The sequence below is a fragment of the Pristiophorus japonicus genome, chromosome 17, assembly GCF_044704955.1.
Source record: "Pristiophorus japonicus isolate sPriJap1 chromosome 17, sPriJap1.hap1, whole genome shotgun sequence".
In the NCBI taxonomy this organism is placed as follows: domain Eukaryota; kingdom Metazoa; phylum Chordata; class Chondrichthyes; family Pristiophoridae; genus Pristiophorus; species Pristiophorus japonicus.
Window position 1 is genome coordinate 109135693 of NC_091993.1, and position 15177 is coordinate 109150869.

General features: G+C 43.5%; 1 protein-coding gene across 2 annotated transcripts in view; it reads left to right on the forward strand.

Annotated features, from left to right (window-relative positions):
- The first annotated feature begins 2532 nt into the window (after positions 1-2532).
- Positions 2533-15177, forward strand: part of LOC139228265 (SH3 and multiple ankyrin repeat domains protein 2-like) — a 57812-nt gene continuing 45167 nt past the window's right edge. The window contains exon 1 of one of the 2 annotated variants that reach the window (XM_070859445.1): positions 2533-2949. In XM_070859445.1, the coding sequence (XP_070715546.1) occupies positions 2823-2949 (127 nt within the window). In that variant the 5' untranslated portion in view covers positions 2533-2822. The remainder of the gene's footprint in view (positions 2950-15177) is intronic. The other variant, XM_070859447.1, reaches the window with a different exon arrangement.

Sequence of the window (15177 nt, forward strand, 5' to 3'; positions counted from 1 at the left end):
GCAGCCTTGGCTCTAAGCCTTTTGGCTAAGAGCAAAATCATTGGCGCAGAGTGATCTTTGTTTGGGCGCAAGGTGACCTTTGGCGTTTATGATCTGACAAGTTGATCTGACAAAGAATTGGAAAGATTGGCAACGAATAAAACATTAAAAAAAAGCAGGTGTCGCTTTATGCTATTATTGATGACTCTTTCCATCAGTTTACTGATGATTGAGTGAAAGTTGACAAAGAAAGAGTTACATTTAAAAAGCATCTTTCACAACCACTGGACCTCTCAAAGTACTTTATAGCCAATTAAGTACTTTTGTAATGCAATCACTGTTGTAATGTGAGAAACGCAGCAGCCAACTTGTGCAAAGCAAACTCCCAGAAATAGCAATACAATAATGACTGGATAATCTGTTTTTGTTATGTTGATTGAGGGATAAATATTGGCCAGAACACTGGGGATAACTCACCTGCTCTTCTTTGAAATAGTACCAAATGATCTTTTACGTCCACTTGAGAGAGCAGATGGGCCCTCGGTTTAATGTCTTATCTGAAAGACAGCATCCCCTCAGCTCAGCACTGGAGTGTCAGTCTAGATTTATGTGCTCAAGTTCCTAGAGTGGGACTTGAACCCACAACCTTCTAACTCAGAGGTGAGTGTGCTATCCACTGAGCCACAGCTGACAAGGCATACAAATGAGTTCTGATAAAATGTCATCGACCTGAAACATTAACTCTGTTTCTCTCTCCACAGATGCTGCCTGACCTGCTGAGTATTTCCAGCATTTTCTGTTGTTATAGCTCATAAGGCATAAGTGGGTGGGTTAGATTTATCCCGTTCTTGTGGGTAGGACATATCTGGGCAATCTTCCACATTGTCAGGTAAATGCCAGTGTCATAGCTATACTGAAACAGCTTGGGCGTGGGAGGAGCGAGTTCTGGTGCACAGGTCTTCAGCACTATAGCAAGGATACCGTTATGGTCCATAGCCTTTGCTGTATCGAGTACACTTAATGTCACATGGAATAAACCAAATTGCCTGAATACTGATATCCGTGATGTTGGGGACCTTGGGAGGAGGCAGAGTAGGATCATAACTTTTAGCTGAAGACACATGCAAACATTTCAGCCTCTAGTTGAGCATCGTAATATTCCCGGAGCTTTATTCTCTTGCCTGATGTGTCCACTTTGTAGCAATTATTTGCAACTGAGGTATTAAGAGTCAATCCAATAGTGTGGGATTGGAGTCACTTGTAAGAAAGACTGTGCCCACAAATTGCCAGATAATTCTTAAATTCAATTTCACAATTTGTATAGTGGGATTTTAAGTCCCTACCTCTGGGTTGCTGCAGTCCAGTACCAAAACCACTAAGCAAGGTATCCTTGCTTCCAATAAAGATGCGACACGGTGAGAAAAAGTTAATTTATCCACCATACACAATGTGTATGTTGTGTTTTGATTAGCTTTCCATAGATATACTAAGCTGAATTGAAAGCCCAAATTTTATGTTATTTGCAAATAACCCTAAGAATAATTCAAAATAAAAAAGACTTATAAAAGACGATAGCTCCTTTCACAACCACCAGATGTCCCAAAGCTTTACATGCAATGAAGTACTTTTGGAGTGTAATCACTGTTGTAATGTAGGAGACACAGCAGCCAGTTTGCGCACAGCAAGCTCCCACAAACAGCATTGTGATAATGATCAGACAATCTGATTTTTAGTGATGTTAATTGGGGGATAAATATTGGCCAGGACACGGGGGATAACTCCCCTGCTCTTCTTCGAAATAGTGCCATGGGATCATTTACATCCACCGAAAAGAGCAGACGGGGCCTCGGTGTAACACCTCATCCGAAAGGCGGCACCTCCGACAGTGTAGCGCTCCCTCAGCACTGTACTAGGAGTGTCAGCCTAGATTTTTTTGTGCTCAAGGGGCTGAAATTGCCCCCCCAGAAAGTAAGCGCACGTACCGATGTTGAAGTTTTTTATTGGGGCGGATCGTGTGCCGATATTCAGTTCTTTGTTGTGCATTTCCAGTCGGGGTGGTGTTGAGGGGCAGATGTGCCCTTTGGTCGGGTCGACCACCCCAACGAGTCGTCAGCATCGCAGGGAGAAGCTGCCAGTGGCACCAACCGGCACCGCAATTTCCCACGGGGTCGGTAAGGGGTTCACCGCCGGTCGGTGATTGCGGGGGGGAGGTGGGTGGGTGGGATCCGCGCAAGCCCGACGGGGCGACAGGAAGGGCGGCGGGGAAACCTGTTCCCACTGTTTCTGGCTTGGGGAGCAATTTCGGATGGGTCCGCCCACCCGGTCGATGAGGCCTAAGGAGGGGGGGCAATTTCAGACCCCCAAATCTGTGGAGTGGAGGAATTTGAATACACGACCTTCTGACTGAGCCACATGTTGCAAATATCTGATTTTTAACAAAAAAGCATGTTGCATTTGTGGACTAAAATATTTGTCATTCCAAACCCGTGAGGTGAGAGCCGGTTCCCACGCAACCAATTCCTTTCGCCCCGGAGAACGCAGCGAAGAGCAGCTTAAATTCCGGTTGCACCTGTCCAACCTGCCCGCGCGTGCGGTGGAATGCGGTGTGCGCCGTTGCCAGGGTTACCGCTGGAGGTGCGGATCCGGGGGCCGGCCAGCGAGTGAGCGAGCGCAGGGAGGAGGCACATACACAGAGAGAGAGAGAGAGGGAGCAGCCCCGGGACTGCAGGCTGCGCCCAGCCTAGCCCAGCCTCGATACTCGGCACTTTTGACGCCATGAGGAGCTCGGCTCGTCATCATCATCATCACCACCACCATCTCCTCCTCGTCTCAGCTGTTTTGAAATGAGGAAGTCGGGCCCCGGAGAGACGATCAGCAAACTTTTGAGAAGGAGAAGTTCCCACTCGCTCTATGCAGTCAGCCCTCAGGCAGGCCGGCCGAACGCGGGCGCCGACGAATTGGAGGAACTGGGTGAGTTGTTTGCGGTCGGGTGCGCCCAAGGCTGGGAGAGCTGGTGCTGCAGAGACCAACACACACACACACACACACACCTTGGGACAGAAGCAGCAACGATGCGGTTATGGAAAGTCTGGCAGAAAAGCAGGATTTTAACTCTCATTTTGGTCATGGGTAATTGGATAAAGATGGAATTAAAGAAAGGGTAAACTTGACTTGAGGATTATCAGATCATGTTTTTTTTCCCAAAAAGGTGGGGTGTGCTATTTAGGAAATATATGTAAGAAATAGGAACAGGAGTAAGCCATTTGGCCCCTCGAGGCTACTCTGCCATTCAATAAGATCATGGCTGATCTGATCCTGGCCTCAACTCCACTTCTCCGCCTGCTCCCCATAACCCTTGACTCCCTTATCTTTCAAAATTCTCCACCTTTAAATTTATTCAATGACCCAGTCTCCACAGCTCTCTGGGGTAGAGAATTCCAAAGATTCACAACCCTCAGAGAGAAGAAATTCCTCCTCATCTCCGTTTTAAATGGGTGACCCCTTATTTTGAAACTATGCCCCCTAGTTCTAGATTCTCCACGAGAGGAAACATCCTCTGCATTTGTTCGATAATAACCCATTGTATTGCTGCACTGAAAGTTTACAAAAAAAAACCCAGGGCTAACTGAGTGTGTATGATGCTGTCTAAAAGTTGAAATGGTGGAGAGTGGATTGGGTTACAACACTGTACTTTTGTCACTGGGGTTCTTGTTCAAACCCAGTTTGCCCATTGGATGAAAATCTGCTTCCCAGTCTTTATACAGGTTCCTATGTTAAATGTGCTTGGCCAGTCGCTAGTTCCTCGTGGATGAGATCCCACGGCACAAAATTTGCCCATCTTTTGAAACTGATTAGCAGTGTGGAACATACCACTTTCAGTGCACAAAATGGATGACATTTCAATTTGACATAGATCTAGTGTATTTTTCACTGCATGAAATGCCTTTACTGTGATATAATGGTGCAACATTAAAAGGGTAGGGAGAACCAGAGCTCCTGCAACATGCTGATTTACATGAGTCGGTCTTAAAACAAAAAATGTTTTGCTTTATACAATGTAAAATTTTTCACCAATACTGAAATAGTAGAGGAAATACTAGGTCAGTTACTTTGACCAGCATGGACCTGTTGGGCTGAATGGCCTGTTATATATGTGGGATTGTGAGTTTAGGTGTGGACAGAAGCAGTCAGTGACTATTGTAAATGTGTGAAATTTAGCAATGCCCTGACCATTTGCTCTATGTGCTGTTGAATTGATGTGGATGTTCAGATCAAGAATGTTTGATCTAGTTCAGAGTTTTGAGAGTACAGTGTGAAAATAGAGTTTGAATTAAATGAACTTGCTTGTGAATGCAGAATCCTAAACAAAGTCAGAAAGCCACAAAGATGGTTAATGTTCATTCATATTGACACTGTAGAGGTGTATTCTGTATCTGATCTATGCAATGTTTGACCTGGATTAAGCATCAACAGCAACTTAAAAAAAAAACTCCATCATAACTGGTTTCAGCTCACTTTCCTCTGGATTTGACACGCCGAAGGGATATTCTGAATGATGTCATCAGCCACAATTTGTTGACTCCATGCAGACTTCCTGAAATTCCACAAGGGAGTTCTGTAATCAAAATCAAGAGACAGTTTAATATTAAAAAAAATCACTTGGGGCAGGGAAATTACTCAATCAGCTCCAAATTTAATATTGTGTACAGACAAGGATTTGGGTTCATGTAACCTACATTTATGAAAGTTTAATTAGAAAATGTCACATGACTGTTACATTAAATGCTCTGCTCTACATTCTTTATAATTGCCAAAAGTAATGAATGCTGAGCTGCCCCCAGACAAGTTATGGAACATAAATAAATAAAGGAAATGCTGGAACTTCACATGTCAGTCAGCAGCAGTAAAAAGAAAAGACAAGTTAATGTTTGCGGTGTAACCCCTCTTCAGAATGTTCCATATCAGAGCTCAAAAGTTGACGGACGAGACCTCGTTCTCATTTCAACAAAAGCTTGTGAAATTTATATGTACCTCCACAATCCAAACTGTGAATTTCTAACAACTATTCGGGTGTCATTTATCTCTCTAGGTCATATTGTGCATTAAAATATTTGGGACACCGGAAAGTACTACTTTTTGCTAGATCCCACAAGAAAGCAACCAATTGCTCTTCAAGTTCATTTAGAACATCTGCTGACACAACCTTTTCTCTCAGCTTATTCCATAAATGTATCAACCTTACAAAGATCATCTTCTGCCCGTCATCCATTCATACTACTAATTTAGTTATTTTCGATTGATGTCCTCTGCATGTTGTTTTACACTTGTCACAAGTCACCTGGTTCAGCTTCATCAATTCCCTTCATAATATTTTCCGAAGAAAACAAACCCAATTTCCCTAACTCATTTCCTCAAATTCCCGATACCCAGAATAATCTTCATTTGCTCACCCCAGAAGAAACCTCTTTACCCAAAGTGTGGGAGAAATGTGAAACGTGCTATCACAAGGAATGGTTGAGGCAAATAGTGTAGATGCATTTAAGAGGAAGCGAGATAAGCACACGAGGGAAAAAGAAATAGAAGGGTATGCGGATAGGATTAGATGAAGATGGGACAGAGGAGGCTCATGTGGAACATAAACACCGGGATAGACTAGTTGGGCCAAATATCCTGTTTCTGGGTTGTAAACTTGACGTAACTCTGTTGGTCACCTCTTAAACTCTCCCCAGGAGAATAATATATTTTCTATAAATTGCTGACCAGAATTACATCCAGTGGTCCAGATGCAGTATGACCAATGTATATGCAACAACATCATAACCTCTATTTTTTACTTTATCCCTCTGCATTTGAACCAAATAATTTATTTCCCTCTCTTTGCTACAGTCAAGTGGGTATATTACATCTCTCTTTGTCATTCAGGTTGCCTAGGAAACTTGCATTGTAATGAACAAGCTGTGCTCCAGGCCCCCATGAGGTTTAAAATATTAAATATCAACTCGAATGTTCTAATTATTTACATTCTGCTTCCTCACCATCCATGTAAGTCATGAAATAGTACATCCAGTGCACGACTATGTCTGACATACGTTCAAAAAAAAAGTGTAAAGCAAGCAAGTCAGTTATTTGGAATGTGCAGGGAAAACTCCCACAGCGACTGAAAATACATTTAGTGATGCAAGAATCAAAATGGCTGCAACGTCTGTGGGTGGAGAGAAAAAGCCAGGCATTTATCGTGGATTGTCACCTGCACAGCCTGAAGAGCAATTTAATTCTGATTGACCCAATCCAGTATTTATTTAACAACAATAAGACTCTGTGGCTTAAGGGGTGACTGCTGCACTTTAGCAGCAGAATAATACATTGCGCATTACATCTCATGGTGTGCCCCGTTAGTTAGACTTACAATTGCATGTTTAAGTTTTAAAAAAAATTTTTGTCCGCAAAGTGCGAGTTGATAATAGTGTGGCAAGGGCAATGGGGCATCTGGGACCTTGGTGAACAATGGGACAGACGTGTATCTCAACCAATGAGATTACAGGATTGAGAAATAATCAACAGAGGGACTGAGAAAGAGGGTGAATTAGAGTGGGTGAATTCAATGCCAAATCAGGTAGAGAAAGAGAAAAAAAGATTGGATGAAAAAAGAGACAAAGAAAAAGTAAGATAAAAGATTTTTTTAAATTTGGAATTTGACATTTTTTAAAAGCTTCTAAAACACTTCTCAACCTAGAGGAATGGGAGACTCCACACTTATATTGTGTACTTTCTAGGCAAGTGAGGTCGATTGGCAGTCATTAACAATGATCACAATGTTAATAGGATACTTGCGTTGATAATTGCTAGACTTCACTTTCTGTGGCGAGTTTAATGGTCAATCATTGTGCAAATGCAGAAACGTGGACCATATCCAGTAGACACCTCAAGTCGCTGGAGAAATACCACCAACAATGTCCCTGCAAATCCCCTGGGAGGACAGACGCACCAATGTTGGCGTCCTCGACCAGGCCAACATCCCCAGCATTGAAGCACTGACCACACTTGATCAGCTCCACTGGGCAGGCCACATTGTTCGCATGCCAGACAGGAGAATCCCAAAGCAAGCGCTCTACTCGGAACTCCTTCACTGCAAACAAGCCAAAGGTGGGCAGAGGAAACGTTACAAGGACACCCTCAAAGCCTCCCTGATAAAGTGCGACATCCCCACTGACACTGGGAGTCCCTGGGCCAAAGACCGCCCTGAGTGGAGGAAGTGCATCCAGGAGGGCGTTGAGCATCTCAAGTCTCGTCGCGAGAGCATGCAGAAATCAAGCACAGGCAGCGGAAAGAGCGTGCGGCAAATCAGTCCCACCCACCCCTTCCCTTAATGACTATCTGTCCCACCTGTGACCGGGACTGTAGTTCTCGTATTGGACTGCTCAGCCACCTAAGGACTCATTTTTAGAGTAGAAGCAAATCTTCCTTGATTCCGAAGGACTGCCGATGATGATGATGATGCAGCAGCAACTTATGTTAATCATGCGGCAGTTAAGTGCAAGATGCTGTTTTCATGACGTTAATGGCAGAGCAGCGCAAATTGGCCAGCAACTTGTGGCGAATCACAATTCACAGGGTATCTCTTGCTCGTTACCAGTTACTGGCCGATTTACGCATCAATAATGGCATGCGTCGTTCAGATGCCTTCATTTGTTCAACAAAATCTGACCCTTCATACTCCTGTCCTTAGAAAACTGCCTTCTGACTTGGTGAGAAACACCAATCATCATCATAGGTGTCCCTCGAAATCGAGGAAGACTTGTTTCCACTCTGAGTTTTCAGGTGGCTGTCCAGTCCAATATGGGAATTACAGTATCTGTCACAGGTGGGACAGACAGGCGTTGGAGGAAAGGGTGGGTGGGGAGTCTGGTTTGCCACACGCTTCTTCCGCTGCCTGCGCTTGTTTTCTGCATGCTCTCGGTGATGAGACTCGAGGTTCTCGGCGCCCTCCCGGTTGCTTTTCCTCCACTTAGGGCGGTCTTTGGCCAGGGACACCCTGGTGTCCGTGGGAATGTTGCAATTTATCAAGGAGGCTTTGAGGGTATCCTTGAAAGGTTTCCTCTGCCCACTGAGGGATCACCTGCCATCTAAGAGTTCCGAGTAGAGCACTTGCTTTGGGAGTCTTGTGTTGTCCGCACGCCCAATGTGGCCCCCCCCAACAGAGCTGGTTGAGTGTGGTCAGTGCTTCGATGCTGGGGATGTTGGCCTGATCGAGAACACTGATGTTGGTGCATCTATCCTCCCAGGGGATTTAACATTGATACATAGAAAATAGGTGCAGGACTAGGCCATTCGGCCCTTCGAGCCTGCACCGCCATTCAATGAGTTCATGGCTGAACATGCAACTTTAGTACCCCATTCCTGCTTTCTCGCCATACCCCTTGATCCCCCTAGTAGTAAGGACTACATCTAACTCCTTTTTGAATATATTTAGTGAATTGGCCTCAACAACTTCCTGTGGTAGAGAATTCCACAGGTTCACCACTCTCTGGGTGAAGAAGTTTCTCCTCATCTCGGTCCTAAATGACTTACCCCTTATCCTTAGAATGTGACCCCTGGTTCTGGACTTCCCCAACATTGGGAACATTCTTCTTGCATCTAACCTGTCTAAACCCATCAGAATTTTAAACGTTTCTATGAGATCCCCTCTCATTCTTTTGAACTCTGGTGAATACAAGCCCAGTTGATCCAGTCTTTCTTGATATGTCAGTCCCACCATCCCGGGAATCAGTCTGGTGAACCTTCGCTGCACTCCCTCAATAGCAAGAATGTCCTTCCTCAAGTTAGGAGACCAAAACTGTACACAATACTCCAGGTGTGGCCTCACCAAGGCCCTGTACAACTGTAGTAACACCTCCCTGCCCCTGTACTCAAATCCCCTCGCTATGAAGGCCAACATGCCATTTGCTTGCTTAACCAGCTGCTGTACCTGCATGCTAACCTTCAATGACTGATGTACCATGAAACCCAGGTCTCGTTGCACCTCCCCTTTTCCTAATCTGTCACCATTCAGATAATAGTCTGTCTCTCTGTTTTTACCACCAAAGTGGATAACCTCACATTTATCCACATTATACTTCATCTCCCATGCATTTGCCCACTCATCTAACCTATCCAAGTCACCCTGCAGCCTCATGGCATCCTCCTCGCAGCTCACACTGCCACCCAACTTAGTGTCATCCGCAAATTTGGAGATACTACATTTAATCCCTTCGTCTAAATCATTAATGTACAATGTAAACAGCTGGGGCCCCAGCACAGAACCTTGTGGTACCCCACTAGTCACTGCCTGCCATTCTGAAAAGTACCCATTTACTCCTACTTTTTGCTTCCCGTCTGCCAACCAGTTCTCAATCCACGTCAGCACACTACCCCCAATTTTGCGGAGACATCGTCGGTGGTATTTCTCAAGCGATTTGAGTGATTCCGAGGCTGAACTCCAAGCTATCATCAACATCTTCACCGAGGCGTACGAAAGCATAGGCCTTACACAACATCCGTAAGACACAGGTCCTCCACCAACCTGACCCTGCCACACATCGCTGCCCCCCCCCTGCACCCGGTCATCAAAATCCGTGGCACGGCCTTGGACAATGTAGACCACTTTCCATACCTCGGGAGCCTACTATGAGCAAGAGCAGACATCGACGACGAGGTCCAACACCGCCTCCAGTGCACCAGCCCAGCTTTCGGTCGCCTGAGTAAGAGAGTGTTCGAGGATCAGGCCCTCAAATCTGGCACCAAGCTTATGGTCTACAGGGCTGTAGTGACACCCACCTTTCTGTGTGGCTCAGAGACGTGGACCATATACAGTAGACACCTCAAACACCAATGGTGATCTTCTGGTAATATATTAGGAAGTTACATAGAGTGCTCACACTCCCTGCACTCCAGATGCCAAACCTTGTGACAGGTGCAAAACAATATTGTTGGTACTTCTGATCTGCAGTATGAAACCCAGAAGCATATTCCAATCTGCAGTGTTCTTTGAGCAAACAGTATTTTATCAATTGATCTCCGCCTCTGCTAATTAGTAGTTCCTCTGCTAGTTAGTAGTTATATTTCATGGTCTTATCTGGCCACCGATGCACCTCAGCATGATGCAAGACTTCTGCCCTTATAAAACAAGGCAGAAGCGAAGCTGCAGGACATTTACTCTCATCAATTTTTTTTAAAATTATTTAATATTTGGTTCACTTTTGTACTGTGCCATTACTGTTAATTTCTTCTGTTTTAAAATCTGTTTAGTTGCATAAAATTACATTTATCTTTGTATTCATCTATGCATACATTATAAATTATATACTTGTTCCACAGCAGCATCAATTATGCCCCAAACCTTTTTATTTTAGCAATCAAGATACCAATTATTATATTTTGAATATGAAGGAGTGAGCAGCAAAGTCTGCGGTGCACTTTGGGTTTGGCTGGGAGGAACAGAAAGAAGGAAGGATGGGAGTGAGTGGTGAAGTCCAGGGCTGGCATACGGCCTGAGGCTGGAGTAGGAAGTGGTGCAGAGGTTGCAACAGCGAGAGCATTAGAATTCAAGATCGGAGAGCAGCATCGCAGGGGGCTTATTTCAGAGGCTGCGGTAAAGTGTTGGGTTTGGGCCTGCTCTGGGATGTCCAGAGTTTCAGGCTGCACAGTGTCCTCTGGGCGTTGCAGTTTAATTGCACGGCCATGTTGTATACCTCCCTCGTTGCAGTGAGCCATATAGCGTGATTGTTTTTGGTTTAGATCATTGGGGAGAGGATGTACATGAGGTTGGGGATGCTTGTGAGGCTGAGTGAGATGGGTGGGTGTAATTGTCGGAGCATTTGGAAGATGGGATGGTAAGTTTATGAGTACGCTTGTGCTTTTTAAAAAAAAAAGTACTGTTGCCTATCTCCTTGTCATGTCGAAGCTTGATCTTTCTAATGTTTTCCTGGTATACGACCATGCTCCACACTTCAAAAGCTCCAAATAAAGAAAAAGACTTACATTTATATAGCGCGTTTCACAACCTCATGACATCCCAAAGCGCTTTATAGCCAATGAAGTACTTTGAAGATTAGATACTGTTTTAATGTAGGAGTCACAGCAGCCAATTTTCACACAGCAAGCTGCCACAAGCTACAATGTGATAATAACCAGATAACCTGTTTTTGTGATGTTGATTGAGGGATAAATATTGTCCAGGACACAAGGGATAACTCCCCAGCTCTTCAAAATAGTGCCACGAGACTGCCATTGGCCTTCTATCCTGCTCTAAGTCCCTATCACCCCTACCTCCTCTGGCTTGCCATTCTCCAGCATATTTATTTCAAAATTCTCCTTGTTGTCTAGAAATCCCTGAATAGCAATGCCCCACCATACCGCTTCAACTTTCTCCCGTCCTATGCCCCCAACCTGCACTCTGTGTTCCTCCAGCTATGGCCTTCCATGCATGTTCTCACCGACAGGCATCCCACTGCACTGTCAAAGCCAAAGCCTCAGCATTCTGGAATTCCCTTCCCAAAGCTCCTCATTCTGTCACTTCTTCTTTCCTCGCTGTCAAAGGCTCATCAAAATCTACGCGGTCAACTGTGCCTTTGGGCACCACATCTGACCCCAAGTGTTCAGTTCCTCTTAGTGCCGTAGAATAGTTTGTCACATTGAGGATGAAAGTTGCACGATAACTGTTAATTTTAGGAGTATGTTGTGGAGAACTGGCATGGCAGCTGTTACCTAGAGATTTTATTTTACTGCTGGAATGTGATTGGGCAGAATTTTTTAATCGAATGGAATTGGGAAGTAAGATATTGTGTAGCCTGGTGAATGAAAATAGGAGAAAATAAGCAAATGGAACGGAGCAAGACACTTAGCCAATCGATTACTTATTTTGTATATTTAATTCAGAATGTTATTTGCAATATAACAGGAACAAATCCTGTTGAAAGCATGCTGCTCCTTTAAGCATATGTACAGAGTACAACACTATAGTCTTTAAGCAAAATATCTCCTCTGATATTGCAGCAGCACTTGTCTCTATTATGTCACTTCTTTATTAGGTGTTGAGGCTGCAAGTTGTGAATTTGCAGAGCAAAGCTGAACATTATAAATTAAAATAGTCAGGGTGGTTTTAACACTTTTTTTTGATATATATATATTAATATAAAATTTAATGCCTGAGTTGCATTTTGGTACTGATGTGTCATGAAAGGCCAAGGATTGAGTGCTTCTGCCTTGTTGCCATGGCTTTGGAGTGGAGCAGTATACATCCCTCCAAGTATTCTGTTTCTGCAACCTAATCTGACAAACCTGGGAAAAACAGTTACCCAGATTTTTATTACGGGGGTGAATGAACACATTCTCTACTGAGGATCAACATCCGGCCACGCACCCGTGCAGCTGTCTGGAGGTCCCGCGCAACCTGCGACCAGCTTTTCAAACAGGAGATTTCGCGCACGGCTTTTGAATGGGCCGCGCAGCTTGTTAAAGGGACCACGCACCCAAAACAAATTAGGGGGACGTTTCTGTGGTTCCTTTTTTAAAATAGTGTTTTAAAGTTAAAGCTCTTTAATATAGTAATCCACATTTTCAATATTTTGATCTTTTCCCATTAAACTCTGTAAATATCTGTTCTTTTGTCGTTGTTCTATTATGACAAAAACAAATTTGTTAAAAGGCGATGGGGTCAAAAACCAGAAACTTGTTTATAAAAAGTAAACCATAAAAAAGGGGAAGATGTGTAAATGGGATAGAAATAGAAAATGGCACGGTGACAAATTCAGTGCTCAGTAAATCGGGAACTAGAATCCCTCGTCAATTCAATTAAAAAAGTAAATTAAAAGCCAAAGACAATTCATGAGAAACATACTTTTTTCACTCTGGCTTCATTGTTCATTAATCCAGCTCATTAATGAATGATCGCGTACTATCCACCTTATACCTCTATAATGTTATATATCTATTCAACATTTACTAAATATTGATGCTTAATGGTGTTGTTCCATGCTATAATACGTGTGAGGGATGGCAGATGTGTTATCATAAAATGGATTATTTATTTTCAGAAGAAATGTCTTCTAAATCCCTTACAATTCTATTTTATAACATTTGTCTGTGAAGTAAAAGTTGTGTTTTCTAGACTGGGCTGCAGTCATTTCTCCAGCATGTCGGAGCAGACGACCCACTCAATTAAGGTGCCAGAATCCACATTAAGTGTTGCAACTGGCCATTCTGTCAGCGTGTGTACTAACAATTGGATACCTGGTTGCATGAACGCTCCAATTTCCAGTATGGATTGATATAAATGAAACCATTTTACGAGATCATAGTTTTTCTTGAAGTTTGCTAAGTTACAGATATCATTGCAAGTTTAATCACCACCTGCCATTACAGTGACCGTACCAAGATCAATGTAGAAGTAATGTAACACGATATATTCGTAAATTGATGGTAATGCTTTGAAATAGAATGGACAATTGAACCTGAGCTCAACTCTCCCAACCCACATCCAGATTCATTTTTAACTTGGAAACAAATGATGAACAGAATTACATGGGACATAGGCTTACATCTCTACTTGTGGCCTGATAAGACAGTTGTCATTTAGTTGCTATTTGGGGTGCAGATACATCATGGATCTAGGTATCTTTGTCTCCATTCACTATGCTTGCTATCTCTTAAATGCTTAATTTTTAAAAAATGCATATTTTCTTGCTGAGATCGGCAGACCTGCCCGAGTTCAGGCAAGATAAATAATTCCAGTCAAACCAGACTCTTATCTCCATCTGATGTGTTTTAATGATGGACCTAGTATCTATAGCATAGCGACTTTTTACAGTATCCTGTTTATAAAACTTTGACGGCTCCTACTTCAGCATAATGTGCCACATTTCTACAATGACTTTGGTATAACCTGACTTCAGTGCGGTACTGAGGAGAGCTGCCATTTTAGAAATGCAATCTTTCAGATGAGATGTTAAACCGCAGCTGTTTTTGCTAATTCGGATAAATGTAAAAGATCCCACAACTATTTTTGTTGTATCTGTAAACAAGTGCCCTCTGGTTAAGGGGTGGGGTGGGGGGGGGGGGGGTCACATTCCAAAAGCTTTCAACCAAATAGCCCCTTGTTTTTTTTTGTAAGGGCACCAAAAACACAAATTATACAAGTACCTCCTGGCTAAAAGGGGGGGGGGGGGGCGGGGGGGCACTAAAACCGACAAACTTAAACAAATTAAACTTTTAGATGTTGTGGTTCAAATTAAAATTTGGCCCCACAGCTCTGTCCAAAGAAGGGTAGGTTGTTCTGATATCCTTACCAACATTCATCTCTTAACAAACCCCAGAGCAGATTAACTGGTACATTATTTAATTTGCTGATTGCGGGACCTTGCTGTGTGCTGATTGGGTGCTGGTTTGCTTACAAAACTATAGGTGAAGTTGCCGTGGGTTGGAGAATAATAACCTTACTGGTTAAGTTGTATATCATCAGAATTTTATTTTTGTTGAGAATTATGTTAAGGCAACTTCCTGTTTCTTTGGCTGCCTAGTTAAGAGGTACATAGAAACAGAAAATAGGTGCAGGAGTTGGCCATTCGACCCTTCGAGCCTGCACCACCATTCAATAAGATCATGGCTGATCATTCCCTCAGTATCCCTTTCCTGCTTTCTCTCCATACCCCTTGATCCCCCTTAGCTTTAAATGCCATATCTAACTCCCTCTTGAATATATCCAATGAACTGGCATCAACAACTCTCTGCGGCAGGGAATTCCACAGGTTAACAACTCTCTGAGTGAAGAAGTTTCTCCTCATCTCAGTCCTAAGTGACCTACCCCTTATCCTAAGACTATGTCCCATGGTTCTGGACTTCCCCAATATCGGGAACATTCTATCCGCATCTAACCTATTCCGTCCTGTCAGAATCTTATGTTTCTATGAGATCCCCTCTCATCCTTCTAAACTCCAGTGTATAAAGGCCCAGTTGATCCAGTCTCTCCTCATATGTCAGTCCTTGCCATCCGGGAATCAGTCTGGTGAACCTTCGTTGCACCCTCTCTTCAACTTAATGCAAAGTCTTCACCTGGTGTGAATGAAATAAATTGTAGCGCTGGATAACACAGTAATGCCAACTCTTGCGATTTAATTGCAAGTCATGCGATTTAAAAAAAAAAGAAAGTAAATTCTCCCAACTCAC